This window comes from Erithacus rubecula (genome assembly GCF_903797595.1).
Source record: "Erithacus rubecula genome assembly, chromosome: 3".
Taxonomy (NCBI): Eukaryota; Metazoa; Chordata; class Aves; order Passeriformes; family Muscicapidae; genus Erithacus; species Erithacus rubecula.
Window position 1 is genome coordinate 51,034,214 of NC_136689.1, and position 21,875 is coordinate 51,056,088.

The 21,875-nt window shown below is 52.9% G+C and overlaps 1 protein-coding gene and 6 pseudogenes across 7 annotated transcripts; 4 read left to right on the forward strand and 3 right to left on the reverse strand.

Moving 5' to 3' along the window:
- Nucleotides 1-87: 87 nt before the first annotated feature.
- On the forward strand, nt 88-791 carry LOC306800065 (scale keratin pseudogene; annotated as a pseudogene). The gene is made up of 2 exons (XR_013777923.1): nt 88-224; nt 331-791. The product of XR_013777923.1 is annotated as a scale keratin pseudogene (transcript).
- A 1,621-nt stretch (nt 792-2,412) lies between these two features.
- On the reverse strand, nt 2,413-3,222 carry LOC306800448 (scale keratin pseudogene; annotated as a pseudogene). Its single transcript, XR_013777924.1, has 2 exons — nt 3,018-3,222; nt 2,413-2,911 (listed from the first exon to the last, which is right to left on the reverse strand). The product of XR_013777924.1 is annotated as a scale keratin pseudogene (transcript).
- Nucleotides 3,223-3,851: 629 nt separating this feature from the next.
- LOC306799074 (scale keratin pseudogene) lies at nt 3,852-4,407 on the forward strand (annotated as a pseudogene). The gene is made up of 2 exons: nt 3,852-3,864; nt 3,971-4,407. The product of its transcript is annotated as a scale keratin pseudogene (transcript).
- An 11,478-nt stretch (nt 4,408-15,885) lies between these two features.
- Nucleotides 15,886-16,921, reverse strand: LOC306800579 (uncharacterized protein). Its single transcript, XM_079302815.1, has 2 exons — nt 16,703-16,921; nt 15,886-16,309 (listed from the first exon to the last, which is right to left on the reverse strand). Exons 1-2 carry the CDS (start codon nt 16,904-16,906, stop codon nt 15,896-15,898), a joined length of 618 nt encoding a protein of 205 aa, XP_079158941.1. The 5' UTR covers nt 16,907-16,921; the 3' UTR covers nt 15,886-15,895.
- A 533-nt stretch (nt 16,922-17,454) lies between these two features.
- On the forward strand, nt 17,455-18,069 carry LOC306799878 (scale keratin pseudogene; annotated as a pseudogene). Its single transcript, XR_013777925.1, has 2 exons — nt 17,455-17,570; nt 17,677-18,069. The product of XR_013777925.1 is annotated as a scale keratin pseudogene (transcript).
- Nucleotides 18,070-19,794: 1,725 nt separating this feature from the next.
- Nucleotides 19,795-20,603, reverse strand: LOC306799946 (scale keratin pseudogene; annotated as a pseudogene). Its single transcript has 2 exons — nt 20,362-20,603; nt 19,795-20,255 (listed from the first exon to the last, which is right to left on the reverse strand). The product of its transcript is annotated as a scale keratin pseudogene (transcript).
- A 578-nt stretch (nt 20,604-21,181) lies between these two features.
- On the forward strand, nt 21,182-21,858 carry LOC306800422 (scale keratin pseudogene; annotated as a pseudogene). Its single transcript, XR_013777926.1, has 2 exons — nt 21,182-21,194; nt 21,301-21,858. The product of XR_013777926.1 is annotated as a scale keratin pseudogene (transcript).
- Nucleotides 21,859-21,875: the final 17 nt, after the last annotated feature.

A 21,875-nucleotide genomic window follows, 5' to 3' on the forward strand; every position in this document is an offset into this window, starting at 1 on the left:
TTGGAGAACAGGAGATACTGGGGCGACACCTGCGGGATGCTGACTCAGGGAGGGGCTGGGGATGCACAGCCCTGGTGTCAGCAGCAGCAGCAGCAGCAGGGAGTGTCCAGTGTGCAGATTGGCCTGGCTGGAGCTGAGCAATGCTGGGGCTGCTATAAAAGCCCTGCCTGGGCCACACTGGGCCAAGCACTCACCTGGCCACCTTCTCCTCCTCAGGGACAAGGGTAAGTGTGTGAGCCCTTCTGCTCACAGCTCCCTGCTCCAGCCCCAGCCCCTGTGGCTTGGGTGCTGCCTGTGCTGCTCTCCTGCCATGGCTGCCCTCTCTTGCAGAGCACCCTCGCATCTCTCACCAAGATGTCCTGCTACGACGTGTGCACCCCGAAAACCAGCGTGGCTGTGCCCCAGCCCATCGCTGAGAGCTGCAACGAGCTGTGTGCCCGCCAGTGCCCCGACTCCTCGGCCTTGATCCAGCCGCCCCCCGTGGTGGTCACCTTCCCCGGCCCCATCCTCACCTCCTTCCCCCAGCAAGCCGTGGTGGGCTCCTCCGGAGCACCGGCCTTTGGCGGCTCCCTGGGGCTGGGCGGCCTCTACGGCGCCGGCGCCACCCAGGCCTCCGCTGGCCTCTGCACCTTTGGCAGAGCCTGCGCTGCTCCCGCCTACAGCCCTTGCGCCCTGCCCCGCTACAGCAAGAAGCTCTGGGACACCTGCGGGCCCTGCTAGAGCCACCACAGCCCAGCCCAAACGCCTGCGGCCGCCTCAGCCCAGCATGGAGAAGTTGAGCTCTGCACAAGCTGCCCCGGCCTCCTGCAGACCCTGACACATGGCCTGCCTGCGACTGGCCCACCGTCCCTCTCCTGGCCTCTCCTGCCCTTCTTGGTATAATAAAGTTTTCCTGCATCTAATTCCTGTCTCTTTGCCTCCTTTTTCCAAGTCATGAGGGCCATATAGATGGGAATGTTCCAAAAGAGGGAAGGGAAATGGTGACACTGGAAGAAAGGAAATGGAAGTTGAGAAGAACAGCAAAACTGACAATAGAGACTGAAGTTCAGACAAAAGTGGGATCATATAGGAGGTGGGAGGATATAAAGGAGAGCTTTGGGAATGGGTCAGGTAAGGAGAAGGAGGAGGAAAAGGGGAACGAGATGGAGATACAAATATGCTTGCTGATGACAGACAGATTCTATTGCTTGCATGCCATGAGATCAGAAGCTCTTACACTCCTGGAGCAGTGCAGGCAATGGGGTTTTCCCTGGAGCTGGGAGCACTCCAGGGGCAAAAAGTGACACAGTTCCAGGCCCTCTCTGCCACCTTCCTCTGCTAAAGAACCAAGCAGAAAAATCAGAGAGAGACTTCCCCTTCTCTAAACCATATACATTAAATTTCATTCTCATCAAGTCCATCCCTTTCCTTTCATGTCTTAGTCATTCTTATTCATACCTCTCTTTGTTTCTCATCTTCTCCTGCTCCATCTCCATCTCCATCTTGTGCTTTGTCATCTTCTTCTTCTTGTTGTTCACTTTCCTCTTCTTATCCTCATTCCCCTTAGTGTTTTCCTTCTGCTTCTCTTCATACTCCTTTTAGATCTCCTTTTCCCCAAACCTTTCCCAAAATTCTTTATCTTTTGATTCAGTCTCCATTTTGATTTCATTTTCATCTCCACATAAACCTCCTCTCTCTCATTCCCTCTTCTGTCTTATTTTCTCTTTCACTTTCTATTTTCCTTTGCCCCTGGCCATCCCTGCATCATTATTTCCCCTCCTGTTCTGGCAACTCCCACATGCCTGGGGTGTTCATTGTGGGAAGACAGGTTTAAAGGACAGAAGGCAATCTCTCCTGATGAATTACACCTGTTCTGATTACTGAGGAGTGCAAACATCTGTGCTTGCCCAAAGATTTTTGGTGTTAAGATTGAGATGGCTTGCTGGCCACAAGTTACAGTCTCAGGTTACATTTGAGGTGGAAGTTGAGGCTTGAGATTGAGTGTCTGTTGCACCTTGGCATGGAGTCTGCTTGCAGTGCTGTGAGGAGGTAAGGGACAGGCAGTTGTACAAGGGACAGATAAGGCAAGAATATGTTGCATAAGGGACAGTCAGGGTAAGCTGAGTGGGTAGGGGTCAGCCTGGGATCTAGCCAGCTATGCAGAAAGGAGAGAAGGAGCCAAAGCTGTTTTGACCTTACTGTAAGAAAAGGACTCAGAGATGTCAGGGAGAAGTACACTGAAAGAAGTTTTTCAAAGTTTCCAGTAAAGCACTGGTGATGATGCCAGTCCAGTCTGTCTCGACAAAATAACTGCAAGATTTCGTGGCTTAGTAAAAAAGAGGCAAAGAGACAGGAATCGTATGCAGGAGAACTTTATTGTACCAAGAAGGGCAGGAGAGGTCAAGAGAGGGAGAGTAAGCCAGTCCCAGGTAGGTAGCCCGGGTGTCACAGGTTGCAGGAGGCCAGGGCAGCTTGTGCAGAGCTCAACTTCTCCATGCTGGGCTGAGGCGGCCGCAGGCGTTTGGGCTGGGCTGTGGTGGCTCTAGCAGGGCCCGCAGGTGTCCCAGAGCTTCTTGCTGTAGCGGGGCAGGGCGCAAGGGCTGTAGGCGGGAGCAGCGCAGGCTCTGCCAAAGGTGCAGAGGCCAGCGGAGGCCTGGGTGGCGCCGGCGCCGTAGAGGCCGCCCAGCCCCAGGGAGCCGCCAAAGGCCGGTGCTCCGGAGGAGCCCACCACGGCTTGCTGGGGGAAGGAGGTGAGGATGGGGCCGGGGAAGGTGACCACCACGGGGGGCGGCTGGATCAAGGCCGAGGAGTCGGGGCACTGGCGGGCACACAGCTCGTTGCAGCTCTCAGCGATGGGCTGGGGCACAGCCACGCTGGTTTTCGGGGTGCACACGTCGTAGCAGGACATCTTGGTGAGAGATGCGAGGGTGCTCTGCAAGAGAGGGCAGCCATGGCAGGAGAGCAGCACAGGCAGCACCCAAGCCACAGGGGCTGGGGCTGGAGCAGGGAGCTGTGAGCAGAAGGGCTCACACACTTACCCTTGTCCCTGAGGAGGAGAAGGTGGCCAGGTGAGTGCTTGGCCCAGTGTGGCCCAGGCAGGGCTTTTATAGCAGCCCCAGCATTGCTCAGCTCCAGCCAGGCCAATCTGCACACTGGACACTCCCTCCTGCTGCTGCTGCTGACACCAGGGCTGTGCAGCCCCAGCCCCTCCCTGAGTCAGCATCCCGCAGGTGTCGCCCCAGTATCTCCTGTTCTCCAAGCCATCTTGTCCTTCCTGCCATATCAGGTACTTGAATCCCGGGATGACACCCAGCAATGGGCACCTGGAACACTTGGCAGGAGCTGGAGTATCTGATGCAGGAGTGCCAGAAGCCTGCATCATGGAAGTGACCTGTTCACCACAGAAGATCCCAGCAGAACCAGATCCCATCTGCCTGCAGTTAGTGCCCAGCAAACCCTCTTATATTGGTGACAAACACCACTTGTGTCCTTCCCGATATAGACATGGAAGGATAAGAGATGTCCACCTGGCCAGGGCTGATTCCAGCCCTGCCCTACCTGTTTAGACCATTAAAGGCCTTCCTGGACACCATTCATGCGTGCCATCCCTGTTATCATCGAGATGATATGGCAGGAAGCACAAGATGGCTTGGGCAGTGGGACGTACTGGGGTGACACCTGGGGAATGCTGACTCAGGGAGGGGCTGGGGATGCACAGCCCTGGTGTCAGCAGCAGCAGCAGCAGCAGCAGCAGGAGGGAGTGTCCAGTGTGCAGATTGGCCTGGCTGGAGCTGAGCAATGCTGGGGCTGCTATAAAAGCCCTGCCTGGGCCACACTGGACCAAGCACTCACCTGGCCACCTTCTCCTCCTCCTCAGGGACAAGGGTAAGTGTGTGAGCCCTTCTGCTCACAGCTCCCTGCTCCAGCCCCAGCCCCTGTGGCTTGGGTGCTGCCTGTGCTGCTCTCCTGCCATGGCTGCCCTCTCTTGCAGAGCACCCTCGCATCTCTCACCAAGATGTCCTGCTACGACGTGTGCACCCCGAAAACCAGCGTGGCTGTGCCCCAGCCCATCGCTGAGAGCTGCAACGAGCTGTGTGCCCGCCAGTGCCCCGACTCCTCGGCCTTGATCCAGCCGCCCCCCGTGGTGGTCACCTTCCCCGGCCCCATCCTCACCTCCTTCCCCCAGCAAGCCGTGGTGGGCTCCTCCGGAGCACCGGCCTTTGGCGGCTCCCTGGGGCTGGGCGGCCTCTACGGCGCCGGCGCCACCCAGGCCTCCGCTGGCCTCTGCACCTTTGGCAGAGCCTGCGCTGCTCCCGCCTACAGCCCTTGCGCCCTGCCCCGCTACAGCAAGAAGCTCTGGGACACCTGCGGGCCCTGCTAGAGCCACCACAGCCCAGCCCAAACGCCTGCGGCCGCCTCAGCCCAGCATGGAGAAGCTTGAGCTCTGCACAAGCTGCCCCGGCCTCCTTCAGCCCCTGACACATGGCCTTCCTGGGGCTTGCCCTCCATCCCGCTCCTGGCCTCTTCTGCCTTTCCTGGTACAATAAAATTTTCCTGCTTCCAATTCCTTCTTTTTGCCTTTTTTTCCCAAGTTATGAGGGACCCTGGGTTGGGGGAGATTCAAGAGGGAGAGGGAAATCCTGTTTCTGGGAGAACTGTAAATGGAAGTGAAAGGCAATGGTAAAATAGAAGATGGAAGGGGATAGCGTAGGTTAAAGTGGAGAAGAAAAGTGTATTAAAGGGGAAGTGGGAGGATTTGAAGGAGAGTTTTGGAAATGGGTCAGTGACAAAGAGTGAGATGGGTAAGGAGGTCCAAGCACTCTGTCAAAGACAGACAGATGCCAGTGTTTTTAGGCAACGAGACCAGGAGCTCTTAGACACCTGCCACTGTGCTGGCACTGGGGTTGGATCCAGAGCTGGGAGTCCTCCATGGGCAATGGCTGCCACAACTCCAGGCCCTCTGTGACACCATGGCTCAGAGAGAGACTTCTCCCTCTCTATGCCCTGTACATTGACAAATATTATTGTCATCAAATCCTTCCCTTTCCCTTTCTATGTCATTGTCTTTCTTCTTTATAGTTCTCATTCTCTGTGTTTCTCATCCTCTCCATCTCCCTCTTCTCCTTCGTGTTGTCCTTCTTCTTCTCATTCTCCTTCCCCTTCTTATTCCTTCTGCTTCTTTTGATACTCCTCCTCCCCCAACCGCTTCCCAACTCCCCTAGTTTGGAGTAAATTTGGGAGGAAATCTCCAAATGGGGGCCCTTGACTGGTTTGGGGAAAAATATTTCCTCAGAGAAAAGTGGAAAAAAACTGTTTATTTAAGAGACAAAGCGCTTCGTAGCACAAAATTGAACAACACCAAGTGGCAAAACCTCTCGCTCCTCTGAAGGAATCACAAACTCAGAAGAGTCCTTGTTCTGGGTTGCAGCCCAGCTCACTCAGTCTGTTTTGAGTCCTTTTAGCGCTGAGAAATGCTGTGGCCAAGGCCAGGCCCCAGTAGGACACAGGTGTGACCTTCCAGTGCTCCTCCAGGGTTTTCAGTCCAGAACAGGTTTGATCAATTCCATTAGAAAGTGCAAAAAACACAGTCCAGGGGACTCCTTTGCCTCAGCTAGCCAGCAAAGCTAAGTAAAAAATGTTAAGCTCTCTCCTGCTGTCCACTGCAGACAACACAATCTGTGTGAAGAAATGTGGAGGAGCAAGTGCAGTCTCTGATAACAAACTCTGCACCTCCTTCTTTCCCCCTTCACTCCTGGAAGCAGTCTTAATGCTGCAGAACTCCATATTGAATGCAAACAGACCATTTGGGGATACAAGCATCATAAATCACCCTAAGACATTTTACCCCTTATCTCCATATTGTCATCTTACCACGATATCTAATATATATTCTAATTCTGTAAACACATATATCATACATATGTATGTATATATAGAATTCAGCTATATACAGACAATGAGAGTGACATCCAATAGTAATATTTACATATGGTTCTCACCCAACAATCAGATCTACCTGAGTTGTCCCATCTTTCTGCATTATCCACCATGTGCAACCTGGTCCCTCAGCAAAGGCAATCTCATGGATGGGTTTGTTTGTATTTGAGGCAGAATTGATCCAAACTGTCTTCCCTAACAAACCTCTGACATGCAATACTGGGAATTTATCTCCATCTATTGTATGAAAGCACTCAGACTGTGCAGGGCCTGCTCGGTTGGTGGAACCTGGAGTGTTAACTAACCAGGTGGCTTTTGCTAGGTGCTGCTCCCAATTTTTGAACGTTCCTCCACTCAATGCTTTCATGGTGGTTTTTAACAGGCCATTGCACCTCTCCACTTTCTCTGCTGCTGGTGCATGGTAGGCAATATGGTACACCCACTCAATGCTGTGTTCTCCAGCCCAGGTGTTTATAAGGCTGTTCTTGAAACGAGACCTGCTGTCTGATTAAATTCTCTCAGCAGTACCAGGCTTCCAGAGGACTTACTTTTCTAGGCCCATGATTGTGTTATACACAGTGTTGTGAGGCACAGGGTAGGTCTCCAACCATCCAGTGGTGGCTTCCAACATGGTCAGCACGTAGCGCTTGCCTTGGCGGGTCTGAGGCAGTGTGATATAGTCAACCTGCCAGGCCTCTCCATACTTATATTTGGACCATCGCCCCCCCATACCAGAGGGGCTTCACCTGCTTGGCTTGCTTGACGGCAGCACACGTGTCACAGTCATGGATAACCTGAGAAATAACGTTCATAATTACATCCATCCCTCAATTTCATGCCCACTTATTGGTGGCATCTCTGCTCTGATGACATGAGGCATCATGGGCCCACGGGGCAGGAACAGCTCTACCTTGTGTTCCCAGTCTAAGTCCAACCAGCATGTTGTGTCTGTGTTCTTCATTAGCTTGAGTCTTGGGGACATGGGCATCCTCATGACATGCTTTCACAGGCAGCTTCTCTACCTGAGTGGCAATGTCTTTGCACTCATCAGCATCCCAGACTGGTTTTCCCCTACACTGCCAGTGGCCTTTTTCCACCTTTCCAGCCAACCTCACAGAGCATTGGCTACCATCCATGAATCAGTGTAAAGGTAGAGCTTTGGCCATTTCTCTCTTTCAGCAATGTCCAAGGCCAGTGAAAAGGCTTTGAGTTCAACAAGCTGACTTGATCCACCTCCCCCTTTGGTAGCTTTTGCCACCTGTCGTGTGGAGCTACATACGGCTGCTTTCCCTTTCCAGTTCTTCCCCACCATGCAGAATGAACTGTTGGTGTAAAGAGCATAGCATGTTTCATCTGCTGGCAGTTGGTTGTATGGTGGGGCTTCTTCAGCCCAAGTCACTTCTTCCTGAGTAAGTCCAAATTTTTACATTTGAGCCAAAATGCAATTAACGCCAAAAACCTCAGGTCAATTCAATTTTTCAATATGGGCTTGCTGTGTGATAAGAGCAATCCACTTTATTAATGTGGCATTGGGGGTGTGGTAGGTAGAGGGAACCTTTCCTTTAAACATCCACCCCAACACTAGTGTTTGAGATGCCAGGAGAAGTTGTGTTTCTGTGCCAATCACCTCGGAGGCAGCTTGAACTCCCTCATAGATGGCCAAGATTTCCTTCTCTGTGGGAGTGTCGTTGGCTTTGGACCGTCTATATCTTTGACTCCACAATCCCAATGTCTGGCCATGAGTCTCACCAGGCACTTTCTGCCAGAGGCTCCAGGACAGACCATGGCTCCCAGCTGCAGAGTAAAGCACATTTTTTACATCTGGTCCATCCTGACTGGGCCAAGGGCTACTGCATGAGTGATGTCCTGATTGATCTGGGCGAAGGCTCGCTGTTGTTCAGGGCCCCAGTGGAAATTGTTCTTCTTGCAGGTGACCAAGTAGAGACAGCTGACAATGTGGCTGTATGCAGGGATGTGCATTCTCCAAAAGCCTATGGCACCTAGGAAAGCTTGTGTTACCTTCTTACTGGTTGGTGGAGACATTGGGTGATCTCATTGATGACTTCAGTGGGGACCTGGTGCTGTCCGTCTTGCTACTTCATGCCCAGGAACTGGATCTCTTGGGCAGGTCCTTTGACTTTGCTTTTCTTGATGGCAAAACCAGCTTTTAGGAGAATCTGAATGATTTTCTCTCCGTTCTCGTATACTTCAGCTGCTGTTTCCCCCCCACTCAATGATATCATAGATGTACTGCAAATGTTCTGGAGCCTCATTCTTTTGCAGTGCTGTCTGGATCAGTTCATGGCAGATGGTGGAGCTGTGTTTCTACCCTTGTGACAGTCGGTTCCAGGTGTACTGCACGTCCCTCCAGGTGAAAGCAAACTGAGGCCTGCACTCTGCTGCCAGAAGAATGGAGAAAAATACATTGGCATTATCTGTGGTGGCGTACGGCCTTGCTGCCTTGGACTCCAGCTCGTACTGGAGTTCCAGCATGTCCGGCACAGCAGCGCTCAGCAGTAGAGGAACTTCATTCAAGGCTCGATAGTCCATAGTCAGTCTCTATTCTCCATCAGATTTGTTCACAGGCCAAATGGGGCTGTTGAAGGGTGAATGGGTTTTGCTGACCCCTCCCTTGGGTTTCCAGCCCACGGATCATCTTGTGGATGGGGATCACAGCATCTCAATTTGTCCAGTACTGTTGGCAGTGAACAGTCGAGGTGGCAATTGACACTTGTCACTCTTCCACCTTCAGGAGTCCTATTGCAGATGGGTTCTCTGACAGTCCAGGCAAAGTATTCAATCGCTAAATGCCCTGCGCCTCTACAGCAGATATTCCAGCGTGTGTTGGGCCACCCAAGACATCTGCAGATGATCAGAGCTTCTTTGCCATATCGAGCGCAGATCCTCTCTGTTATCTCGCCTCATTATTGCTAAAGCAGAAGTGTATTCTTGTGGCCCAAGTGGTAAAAATCATGGCCGCATGAAGAATGCTCTTAGTACCAAGTTAGGACTCAATTTGGGGATACAGGCATCCTAAATTCACCCCAAACCACCAACATTCTCTGTTTTTTGATTAAATTACAATTTGATTTCATTTTCATCTCCACATAAACCTCCATTCTTTATTCCCACATTTTTTTTCTCTTGTCTCCATCAATTTTTCATTGCCCCCAGCCATCCCTGCATTGATATATCCCCTCCCATTTGTGAAACTCCCTGTTATGGGTTATGTTTTCACTAGCTCCTCTCCCTACCCCCCACCATGGAGCTGCCGGTCCCTCCCCCAGGCTGTTTTATCTAGGTGGGTGTTTTTCTGCTTTTGGGGGCTTTAGCTGCTGCTCGCTGCCGCTCGCTGTTGCTTCTGCTGCCCCCCCCCCCCCCCCCCCCTCAGCTGCTTCAGCTGCTTTCCCCCCGGCTGCTTAAGCTGCCCCTCTCCCTCTCTCCCTTCTTCTCATCCCTAAGATTTGCACCGGCTCCAGAGGACATGGATCTGAACTTTGGAGACCACCTCTGGAGGTCTGCCAAAGAAGCTCTGCCGCCCTTCCCGGCGAAGATCAGCCGAGTTCATCTCATCTGGGTCTGTGCTGGGAAGCGTTTCTTTTGTATTTTTGTTAATAAAAAGTTTTTTCCACTTTCCCCTGAAGAAAATTCTTTCCGAACTTGGTGAAGGAAGGAATTGTAAGGGGGGGAAGGGGCCCATTGGAGGTCTTTTTCCCAAATTTGTCCTAAACTTGGACAAATTATTTTGGTGGCCCGTACGGGGAAGCCAGAAAAAGTGGAAAAAACTTTATTCTAATAATATTTTGTTTTCAGCTGTTGGTATTGGTATGTCTATTGAATCCAGAATGTCTTTTCTTGTGGGAGCCTGCCTGTATGTGTGGTCATTAGGTTTCTTTGAAGTGTTAATACCGTTGTGGTCGTTGGGCTTGTTTACTTATCTGGAGATAGCTCCGGTGTTGTCTTTAATACGAAGTTTTTGTATTAAAGGGGTATTAACAAAAATACTCATCGGGCTAGGCTTGGTGATAATGGCATACCGGAGATTTATAAGAATGTTGGAATCTGCTTCAGGAATATATAAATCATGGCTTGTGTTATTTATTAGAGGAGAAGCAGGAAAAGAGGATTTTCTGCCTTTATTTCCTTTCCTCTCCTCTGAATTAGTTACATCTGTATTAGAAAATATTCAGATCTCCCTGAATATTAAGGACATTATTTTTCTGGCAGTTAATTTGGTAAGTCTTTGTTGCACCATTTGCAGTTTATACAGAATTAAGGCCGAGATTTCTAAAGGGACTGGGAGGACTCCTGATTTGAGAGTCAAGCTGGGCAGGAGGAATCTTGAGTGGAATGGCAAATGCGAGAAAATGGGCCAGATTTTAAAGGAGTTTTCTGACTCCATAATTTGGGAATTCCCATCAGAACAGATTCAAGATCCGATTGAGGTTGCAAGGTACTTAAAGGGGAAATGCCAAGATGGTTCTAAAGAGAAAAGGATTATTGCAGTGAGCTGGGCCCTGGCACATGCATATCGCACCCTGCTGAACACTATAGAGCAGGAGACAGAGAAGAGGGAACAGGGAGATAAATTATCTCCTATCCCAGTGACTCAAGTTGCAGCCAACCCCCTAGGCCGAAACCCAGCAACTAAACTGGAGAATAAGCCCCAACCAATGGCTGTGGCCACTAGTACAAGAAGTGGGAAGTGCACCAAGAAGACTAATAGGCTAGTGGATGATGATGATGATGATGATGCTGGAGAGGGGACCCTCAACACCTCCTGATGTAAAATCAGGAGTTAAAACAATTAATGGAAGAGCAGAGACTAATAATGAATCCCTTTCCCTAAAGGATTTTTGTGGTTTAAGAAAAGATTACACCCGGAGACCTGATGAATCTATTATTAGCTGGCTAGTTCGTCTCTGGGATGCGGCAGGTGAGGCTACGGTTTTGGATGGCTCTGAAGCGAGACATTTGGGATCTCTGTCCCATGATCCTGTTATCGACCAAGGCATGATGAGGGGGGCTAACCCTCAAAGCCTCTGGGCACGGGTCCTGGATAGCGTGGCACAAAGATATCTGTGTGCGGATGATCTGTAGATGCAGCAGACCCAATGGAAAACCATAGAGCAGGGGGTCCAAGGCCTCAGGGAAATGGCAGTAGCAGAAATTATTTTTTCGGATGACATAACAACTAGAAAACCAGACCTGGTACCATGCACACCGGTGATGTGGAGAAAACTCGTGCGGCTTGGGCCACCTGAGTATGCGTCTGCCCTAGCGATAATGAAGAGAGATGAGGTGTATGAGACAGTATTCGATATGGCAAAGAAGCTTCGTACTTATGCGGATGCAGTACATGGCCCGACTCATGCTAGAATTGTAGCGATGGAAACACGCTTGCAAGACTTAGAAGATAAAATAGAGAAAAATCATAGGAGACTCAGGGAGGAGATTAAGGAGGACCTCCTCCAAATTTCAGCTGTACAGATTAGAAACCCTGGTACCCAACACAGACGTTCTCCCAGTTGGGAGAGGAGGTACACTCCCCGAGCTGAATTGTGGTTTTTCTTGCGAGATTCTGGAGACAACATGAGAAGATGGGATGGGAAGCCTACGGCTGCTCTGGCAAAACGAGTGCGGGATTTAAAGGAAGGAAAGATTGAAAGAGAAAGTTCCACCAAAAGGACAGCCGCTCCTGTTTCTCGCAGCCAAAGTGCCGAACGTGATACTGATAATGACATGTCTGATCCTCTTGAGGGAACTTCTAAGATGTATGCTCCAGAAAAGAAGGAGAAACAGGCTTAGAGGGGCCCTGCCTCTAGCCAGGGTGAGGCGAGGGAGAATCGTGTTTTTTGGATCATGTGGATTCGATGGCCTGGCACTTTGAAACCACGGAAATATAAAGCTTTAGTGGACACAGGTGCACAGTGTACGATACTTCCATCAAGACACACGGGAGCAGAATCTGTTTCAATTGCTGGTGTGACAGGTGGATCGCAGGACTTCACCCTGGTGGAAGCAGAAGTGAGTTTAACTGGAAAGGATTGGAAGAAACATCTTATTGCAACTGGTCCAGAGGCCCCATGTATTTTGGGCATAGATTACCTTCGGAGCGGGTGTTTTAAGGACCCAAAAGGATTAAGATGGGCATTTGGAATTGCAACTGTGATGGCAGAGCGTATCCGACAATTGAACACCTTGCCTGGACTCTCTGAGAATCCAATTACAGTAGGACTTCTGCAGGGAGAAGAACAACGAGTACCAATTGCCACTTCAATAGTACACCACTGGCAGTACAGAACAACGCGAGATGCTGTGATTCCTATTCATAAGATGATCCAAGAGCTGGAGAGCCAAGGGGTGGTCAGTAAAACCCACTCACCCTTTAACAGCCCCATTTGGCCTGTGTGTAAATCTGATGGGGAATGGAGACTGACTGTGGACTATCGGGCATTGAATGAAGTGACTCCACCGCTGAGCGCTGCTGTGCCAGACATGCTGGAACTCCAGTATGAGCTGGAGTCCAAGGCAGCAAGGTGGTATGCCACCATTGACATAGCAAATGCATTTTTCTCCATTCCTTTGGCAGCAGAGTGCAGGCCTCAGTTTGCTTTTACCTGGAGGGGCGTGCAGTACACCTGGAACCGACTGCCCCAGGGGTGGAAGCACAGTCCTACCATTTGTCATGGACTGATCCAGGCTGCACTGGAAAAGGGTGAAGCTCCAGAACATCTACAATATATTGATGATATCATCGTATGGGGAAACACAGCAGCGGAAGTGTTTGAGAAAGGAGAAAAAATTATCCAAATTCTCCTGGAAGCCGGCTTTGCCATCAAAAAGAGTAAAGTTAAAGGACCTGCTTGGGAGATTCAGTTCCTGGGAGTGAAGTGGCAAGATGGACGGGGTCAGATTCCTACTGATGTTATTAACAAGATTACAGCTATGTCCCCACCTACTAACAAGAAGGAGACACAAGCTTTTCTAGGTGCCATCGGTTTTTGGAGAATGCACATTCCTGAGTACAGCCAGATTGTGAGCCCTCTTTACCTTATTACCCGCAAGAAGAACGATTTCCACTGGGGCCCTGAACAGCAGCAAGCCTTTGCTCAGATTAAACAGGAGATTGCCCATGCAGTAGCCCTTGGCCCAGTCAGGAGGGGACCAGATGTGAAGAACGTACTTTACTCAGCAGCTGGGAGCCATGGTTTGTCTTGGAGCCTGTGGCAGAAGGTGCCGGATGAGACTCGAGGCCGACCCCTGGGATTTTGGAGCAGAAGTTACAGAGGGTCCGAAGGTAATTACACTCCCACAGAGAAGGAAATCCTGGCTGCCTATGAGGGAGTCCAAGCTGCTTCAGAAGTGATTGGTACGGAAGCACAGCTTCTCCTGGCACCCCGACTGCCAGTGCTGGGGTGGATGTTCAGCGGAAAGGTTCCCTCCACCCACCATGCCACCAGTGCCACGTGGAGTAAGTGGATTGCCCTTATCACTCAGCGTGCCCGGACTGGAAAACTAAATTGCCCTGGGATTTTGGAAATAATTACAAACTGGCCAGAAGGTGAAAGTTTTGGTGTCGCAGATGAGGAACAAGAACCAGTGACATGGGCTGAAGAACCTCCACCATATAACCAGTTGCCAGCAGAGGAAGCATGCTACACTTTATTCACTGATGGCTCCTGTCGCATCGTAGGGACAAATTGGAGATGGAAAGCAGGTGTATGGAGCCCTACACGACGGGTTGCAGAGGCTACTGAAGAAGAAGGAGGATCTAGTCAATTTGCTGAACTTAAAGCTGTCCAACCGGCCTTAAATATCGCAGAAAGAGAAAGGTGGCCAAAGCTCTATTTGTATACTGATTCCTGGATGGTAGCCAATGCTCTGTGGGGGTGGCTGAAGAAATGGAAAGAGGCGAACTGGCAGCGTAGAGGAAGACCAATTTGGGCTGCTGACGAGTGGAAAGACATTGCCACTCGGGTAGAAAAACTACTTGTTAAGGTTTGCCATGTAGATGCCCATGTCCCCAGAAGCAGAGCTAATGAAGAACAGCAAAACAACCAGCAAGTAGATCAGGCTGCTAAGATAGGGGGGTTGGAAATAGATTTGGATTGGGAACATAAGGGAGAGTTGTTCCTGGCTCGATGGGCCCATGATGCCTCAGGCCATCAGGGTAGGGATGCCACCTATAAGTGGGCACGAGACCGAGGGGTGGATCTTACCATGGACAGCATTACTCAAGTTATCCATGAATGTGACACTTGCGCTGCCATCAAGCAGGCCAAGCGGGTAAAGCCCCTCTGGTATGGTGGACGGTGGTCAAAGTACAAGTATGGAGAGGCCTGGCAGATTGACTGTATCACACTGCCTCAGACCCGCCAGGGAAAATGTTATGTGCTGACCATGGTGGAAGCCACCACTGGATGGTTGGAGACCTACCCTGTGTCCCATGCTACTGCACGCAACACCATCCTGGGCCTGGAAAAGCAGGTCCTTTGGAGGCATGGTACCCCTGAGAGAATTGAGTCAGACAATGGGACTCATTTTAAAAATAACCTTGTCAACACCTGGGCTAGGGAAGATGGTATTGAGTGGGTGTACCACATCCCTTACCATGCACCAGCTGCAGGTAAAGTGGAGAGGTACAATGGATTGTTGAAGACCACCTTAAAGGCATTGGGTGGGGGATCTCTCAAAAACTGGGAGCAGCACCGGGCAAAAGCCACTTGGTTAGTCAACACTCGAGGTTCCACCAACCAAGCAGGTCCCGCCCAGTCTGAAGGCCTTAATGTAACAGATGGAGACAAAGTCCCAGTGGTCCATGTCAGAGGGTTGCTAGGGAAGACAGTATGGATCCATCCTGCCTTGAGTACAGGTAAACCCATTTGTGGGATTGCCTTTGCTCAAGGACCAGGATGTACTTGGTGGATAATGCAGAAGGATGGAACAACCCGCTGTGTACCTCAGACAGATCTGATTATAGGATAAATTATACACAAATATTATTATTGAGTGTCACCACCATTGTATGTTAGATTTTATGAATAGAAGGAAATGTGTAAGTGACAAAGGCCTGAGTAAGTGAGAAGGAGGAAATGTGTAAGCGTTAAAGGTTTGAGCAAGTCAGAGGAAGTTTTCATATTGTGCTCAGTGAGTGTGTATCCCAATCGTGTGTCAATGATCACGATATGGGATAAGGGGTGGAATGTTATGGGTTATGTTTTCACTAGCTCCTCTCCCTACCCCCCACCATGGAGCTGCCGGTCCCTCCCCCAGGCTGTTTTATCTAGGTGGGTGTTTTTCTGCTTTTGGGGGCTTTAGCTGCTGCTTGCTGCCGCTCGCTGCTGCTTCTGCTGCTTCTGCTGCCCCCCCCCCCCCCCCCCCCCCTCAGCTGCTTCAGCTGCTTTCCCCCTGGCTGCTTAAGCTGCCCCTCTCCCTCGCTCCCTTCTCCTCATCCCTAAGATTTGCACCGGCTCCAGACGACACGAATTTGAACTTCGGAGACCACCTCTGGAGGTCTGCCAAAGAAGCTCTGCCGCCCTTCCCGGCAAAGATCAGCCGAGTTCATCTCATCTGGGTCTGTGCTGGGAAGTGTTTCTTTTGTATTTTTGTAAATAAAAAGTTTTTTCCACTTTCCCCTGAAGAAAATTCTTTCCGAACTAGGTGAAGGAAGGAATTGTAAGGGGGGGAGTGGGCCCATTGGAGGTCTTTTTCCCAAATTTGTCATAAACTTGGACACTCCCCCATGCCAGGGATGTTCATGAGTAAGGAAAAGGAGGTAAAGAGAAAGGAATTGGATGCAGGAAAATTTTATTGTACCAAGAAAGGCAGGAGAGGTCACCAGAGGGAGAGTAGGCCAGTCCCAGGTAGGACGCCCGTGTGTCAGGGTCTGCAGGAGGCCAGGGCAGCTTGTGCAGAGCTCAACTTCTCCATGCTGGGCTGAGGCGGCCGCAGGCGTTTGGACTGGGCTGTGGTGGCTCTAGCAGGGCCCGCAGGTGTCCCAGAGCTTCTTGCTGTAGCGGGGCAGGGCGCAAGGGCTGTAGGCGGGAGCAGCGCAGGCTCTGCCAAAGGTGCAGAGGCCAGCGGAGGCCTGGGTGGCGCCGGCGCCGTAGAGGCCGCCCAGCCCCAGGGAGCCGCCAAAGGCCGGTGCTCCGGAGGAGCCCACCACGGCTTGCTGGGGGAAGGAGGTGAGGATGGGGCCGGGGAAGGTGACCACCACGGGGGGCGGCTGGATCAAGGCCGAGGAGTCGGGGCACTGGCGGGCACACAGCTCGTTGCAGCTCTCAGCGATGGGCTGGGGCACAGCCACGCTGGTTTTCGGGGTGCACAGCTCGTAGCTGCTCCTGGGGGGACATACATCATAGCAGGACATCTTGACGTGACAGAGATGAGGCTGAAATGGGAATTCAGAAAAACAGCGGTTAGAAGAGACATGGGGATCTCCATATTCAGAAGTGCCCTGCTCCCAGATCTGCCCCACAGACCCTGACTGGCCACAGCCACACGGCCTCGCCCACAGCACCCAGCACTGGCTCTGTGTCCAGCAGCCCCCTCAGAGCCCTGATCCCTAAGATCCCAGATCTCAGTTGCTCTGCCCAAGTCCCTGTGCCCAGCCTGGTGCCATCTGTCCTGGCCAAGGGGCTCCTTCCTTGCTCTCCCAAGGAGGTTCAGCTGGGTCTGGCTGTGCCAGGCTGCTGCCAGCACGTCTCCTCCCCCAGCAGCTCTGGTGGCCAGGGAGGGCCCTGGGCAGCCCCTGGGGCAGGAGGCAGAGCCCTGCAGGACGCACCTGGCCTTGGGCTGAGCAGAGGGAGGCCGCAGCAGTGGATGCAGCCCTGGGCCAGGACAGCGCTTTTATGGGTGGCTGCAGAGGTGGGGCAGGAGCCGCCCATGCTGGGAGCACGTGTGTGGGACAAGGCCCGGCCTCAGCCCTGCAGCCACGGGGCCCTTCTGCTGACTCCTGGCTTTCCTGGCCAGCCCCAAGCTGCACCATCAGCTCCTGCAATTATCTTGCTGGCATGCTGCCAGTGCCATTTCCTGGACCACAGCAGCCCCAGGAGGTGCCTGGCATGTGCCACCGGCTGTCCCTGATGGGCAGAGGGCAGAGCTGAACTAGGACTTATGAAAAGGGAGCAACTGTGGGGCCCTGCCTGCTCAGCACCACCCAGCACTGGCCAGCGCTGCAGAGATGGACTCCATCTGCTATCCAGGCCCTGCCAGGGATCTCTGTGACACGTAGTTAAAACGGCCCTCGTGCCAGGCCTGACATACATGTCCCTAGGATCAGAAACCCCCAAAAAACACAAGAGAGCACAGAGATATTTCAGCCCTGCCGAAGACCTTGGAGCCCTCACATCACTTGTCCTGGAGCCAAATTTTTGAGTGTCATCCACGATATCAAGAATCTGATGTGGCAGGAAGCACAAGATGGCTTGGCAGCAGGAGCTGCTAGGGTGACACCGGAGGATGCCAACTCAGGGAGGGGCTGGGGATGCACAGCCCTGGTGTCAGCAGCAGCAGCAGCAGGAGGGAGTGTCCAGTGTGCAGATTGGCCTGGCTGGAGCTGAGCAATGCTGGGGCTGCTATAAAAGCCCTGCCTGGGCCACACTGGGCCAAGCACTCACCTGGCCACCTTCTCCTCCTCCTCAGGGACAAGGGTAAGTGTGTGAGCCCTTCTGCTCACAGCTCCCTGCTCCAGCCCCAGGCCCTGTGGCTTGGGTGCTGCCTGTGCTGCTCTCCTGCCATGGCTGCCCTCTCTTGCAGAGCACCCTCGCATCTCTCACCAAGATGTCCTGCTACGACGTGTGCACCCCGAAAACCAGCGTGGCTGTGCCCCAGCCCATCGCTGAGAGCTGCAACGAGCTGTGTGCCCGCCAGTGCCCCGACTCCTCGGCCTTGATCCAGCCGCCCCCCGTGGTGGTCACCTTCCCCGGCCCCATCCTCACCTCCTTCCCCCAGCAAGCCGTGGTGGGCTCCTCCGGAGCACCGGCCTTTGGCGGCTCCCTGGGGCTGGGCGGCCTCTACGGCGCCGGCGCCACCCAGGCCTCCGCTGGCCTCTGCACCTTTGGCAGAGCCTGCGCTGCTCCCGCCTACAGCCCTTGCGCCTTGCCCCGCTACAGCAAGAAGCTCTGGGACACCTGCGGGCCCTGCTAGAGCCACCACAGCCCAGCCCAAACGCCTGCGGCCGCCTCAGCCCAGCATGGAGAAGTTGAGCTCTGCACAAGCTGCCCCGGCCTCCTGCAGACCCTGACACATGGCCTGCCTGCGACTGGCCCACCGTCCCTCTCCTGGCCTCTCCTGCCCTTCTTGGTATAATAAAGTTTTCCTGCATCTAATTCCTGTCTCTTTGCCTCCTTTTTCCAAGTCATGAGGGCCATATAGATGGGAATGTTCCAAAAGAGGGAAGGGAAATGGTGACACTGGAAGAAAGGAAATGGAAGTTGAGAAGAACCGCAAAACCGACAATAGAGACTGAAGTTCAGACAAAAGTGGGATCATATAGGAGGTGGGAGGGTATAAAGGAGAGCTTTGGGAATGGGTCAGGTAAGGAGAAGGAGGAGGAAAAGGGGAACGAGATGGAGATACAAATATGCTTGCTGATGACAGACAGATTCTATTGCTTGCATGCCATGAGATCAGAAGCTCTTACACTCCTGGAGCAGTGCAGGCAATGGGGTTTTCCCTGGAGCTGGGAGCACTCCAGGGGCAAAAAGTGACACAGTTCCAGGCCCTCTCTGCCACCTTCCTCTGCTAAAGAACCAAGCAGAAAAATCAGAGAGACTTCCCCTTCTCTAAACCATATACATTAAATTTCATTCTCATCAAGTCCATCCCTTTCCTTTCATGTCTTAGTCATTCTTATTCATACCTCTCTTTGTTTCTCATCTTCTCCTGCTCCATCTCCATCTCCATCTTGTGCTTTGTCATCTTCTTCTTCTTGTTGTTCACTTTCCTCTTCTTATCCTCATTCCCCTTAGTGTTTTCCTTCTGCTTCTCTTCATACTCCTTTTAGATCTCCTTTTCCCCAAACCTTTCCCAAAATTCTTTATCTTTTGATTCAGTCTCCATTTTGATTTCATTTTCATCTCCACATAAACCTCCTCTCTCTCATTCTCTCTTCTGTCTTATTTTCTCTTTCACTTTCTATTTTCCTTTGCCCCTGGCCATCCCTGCATCATTATTTCCCCTCCTGTCCTGGCAACTCCCACATGCCTGGGGTGTTCATTGTGGGAAGACAGGTTTAAAGGACAGAAGGCAATCTCTCCTGATGAATTACACCTGTTCTGATTACTGAGGAGTGCAAACATCTGTGCTTGCCCAAAGATTTTTGGTGTTAAGATTGAGATGGCTTGCTGGCCACAAGTTACAGTCTCAGGTTACATTTGAGGTGGAAGTTGGGGCTTGAGATTGAGTGTCTGTTGCACCTTGGCATGGAGTCTGCTTGCAGTGCTGTGAGGAGGTAAGGGACAGGCAGTTGTACAAGGGACAGATAAGGCAAGAATATGTTGCATAAGGGACAGTCAGGGTAAGCTGAGTGGGTAGGGGTCAGCCTGGGATCTAGCCAGCTATGCAGAAAGGAGAGAAGGAGCCAAAGCTGTTTTGACCTTACTGTAAGAAAAGGACTCAGAGATGTCAGGGAGAAGTACACTGAAAGAAGTTTTTCAAAGTTTCCAGTAAAGCACTGGTGATGATGCCAGTCCAGTCTGTCTCGACAAAGTAACTGCAAGATTTCGTGGCTTAGTAAAAAAGAGGCAAAGAGACAGGAATCGTATGAAGGAGAACTTTATTGTACCAAGAAGGGCAGGAGAGGTCAAGAGAGGGAGAGTAAGCCAGTCCCAGGTAGGTAGCCCGGGTGTCACAGGTTGCAGGAGGCCGGGGCAGCTTGTGCAGAGCTCAACTTCTCCATGCTGGGCTGAGGCGGCCGCAGGCGTTTGGGCTGGGCTGTGGTGGCTCTAGCAGGGCCCGCAGGTGTCCCAGAGCTTCTTGCTGTAGCGGGGCAGGGCGCAAGGGCTGTAGGCGGGAGCAGCGCAGGCTCTGCCAAAGGTGCAGAGGCCAGCGGAGGCCTGGGTGGCGCCGGCGCCGTAGAGGCCGCCCAGCCCCAGGGAGCCGCCAAAGGCCGGTGCTCCGGAGGAGCCCACCACGGCTTGCTGGGGGAAGGAGGTGAGGATGGGGCCGGGGAAGGTGACCACCACGGGGGGCGGCTGGATCAAGGCCGAGGAGTCGGGGCACTGGCGGGCACACAGCTCGTTGCAGCTCTCAGCGATGGGCTGGGGCACAGCCACGCTGGTTTTCGGGGTGCACACGTCGTAGCAGGACATCTTGGTGAGAGATGCGAGGGTGCTCTGCAAGAGAGGGCAGCCATGGCAGGAGAGCAGCACAGGCAGCACCCAAGCCACAGGGGCTGGGGCTGGAGCAGGGAGCTGTGAGCAGAAGGGCTCACACACTTACCCTTGTCCCTGAGGAGGAGGAGAAGGTGGCCAGGTGAGTGCTTGGCCCAGTGTGGCCCAGGCAGGGCTTTTATAGCAGCCCCAGCATTGCTCAGCTCCAGCCAGGCCAATCTGCACACTGGACACTCCCTGCTGCTGCTGCTGACACCAGGGCTGTGCATCCCCTGCCTCTGCCTGAGTCACCATCCCTCAGGTGTCACCCCAGCATATCCCACTGCCCAAGCCATCTTGTCCTTCCTGCCACATCATATACTTGATAGCCAGGATGGCTCCCAGGAACGGGATCCAGCAACCTGTAGCAGAAGCTGGAGCATATGGGACAGGAGTACTAGAAGCCTGTATCATAAAGGTGACCTGTTCACCAAAGATGATCCCAGCAGAACCAGATCCCTTTTGCCTACATTCAATGCCCAGGAAACGCTTTTACATTGGTGTCCAAGATCCCTTGTGTATTTCCTGACCTGCAAATTGAACAAGGAGCTGAGATCTCCAATGAGCCTAATGATTTCAGCCCTGCCCAACTCCTTTCGACCATTAAAGGCCTTCCTGGACACCATAAATTTGTGCCATCCCGGCTATCAAGTATATGATGTGGCAGGAAGGACAAGATGGCTTGAAGAACAGGAGATACTGGGGTGACACATGGGGAATGCTGACTCAGGGAGGGGCAGGGGCTGCACAGCCCTGGTGTCAGCAGCAGCAGCAGGGAGTGTCCAGTGTGCAGATTGGCCTGGCTGGAGCTGAGCAATGCTGGGGCTGCTATAAAAGCCCTGCCTGGGCCACACTGGACCAAGCACTCACCTGGCCACCTTCTCCTCCTCCTCAGGGACAAGGGTAAGTGTGTGAGCCCTTCTGCTCACAGCTCCCTGCTCCAGCCCCAGGCCCTGTGGCTTGGGTGCTGCCTGTGCTGCTCTCCTGCCATGGCTGCCCTCTCTTGCAGAGCACCCTCGCATCTCTCACCAAGATGTCCTGCTACGACGTGTGCACCCCGAAAACCAGCGTGGCTGTGCCCCAGCCCATCGCTGAGAGCTGCAACGAGCTGTGTGCCCGCCAGTGCCCCGACTCCTCGGCCTTGATCCAGCCGCCCCCCGTGGTGGTCACCTTCCCCGGCCCCATCCTCACCTCCTTCCCCCAGCAAGCCGTGGTGGGCTCCTCCGGAGCACCGGCCTTTGGCGGCTCCCTGGGGCTGGGCGGCCTCTACGGCGCCGGCGCCACCCAGGCCTCCGCTGGCCTCTGCACCTTTGGCAGAGCCTGCGCTGCTCCCGCCTACAGCCCTTGCGCCCTGCCCCGCTACAGCAAGAAGCTCTGGGACACCTGCGGGCCCTGCTAGAGCCACCACAGCCCAGCCCAAACGCCTGCGGCCGCCTCAGCCCAGCATGGAGAAGTTGAGCTCTGCACAAGCTGCCCTGGCCTCCTGCAGCCCCTGACACATGGCCTGCCTGGGGCTTGCCCTCCATCCCTCTCCTGGCTTCTCCTGCCACTCTTCATTCAATAAAGTTTTTCTGCATTCAGCTC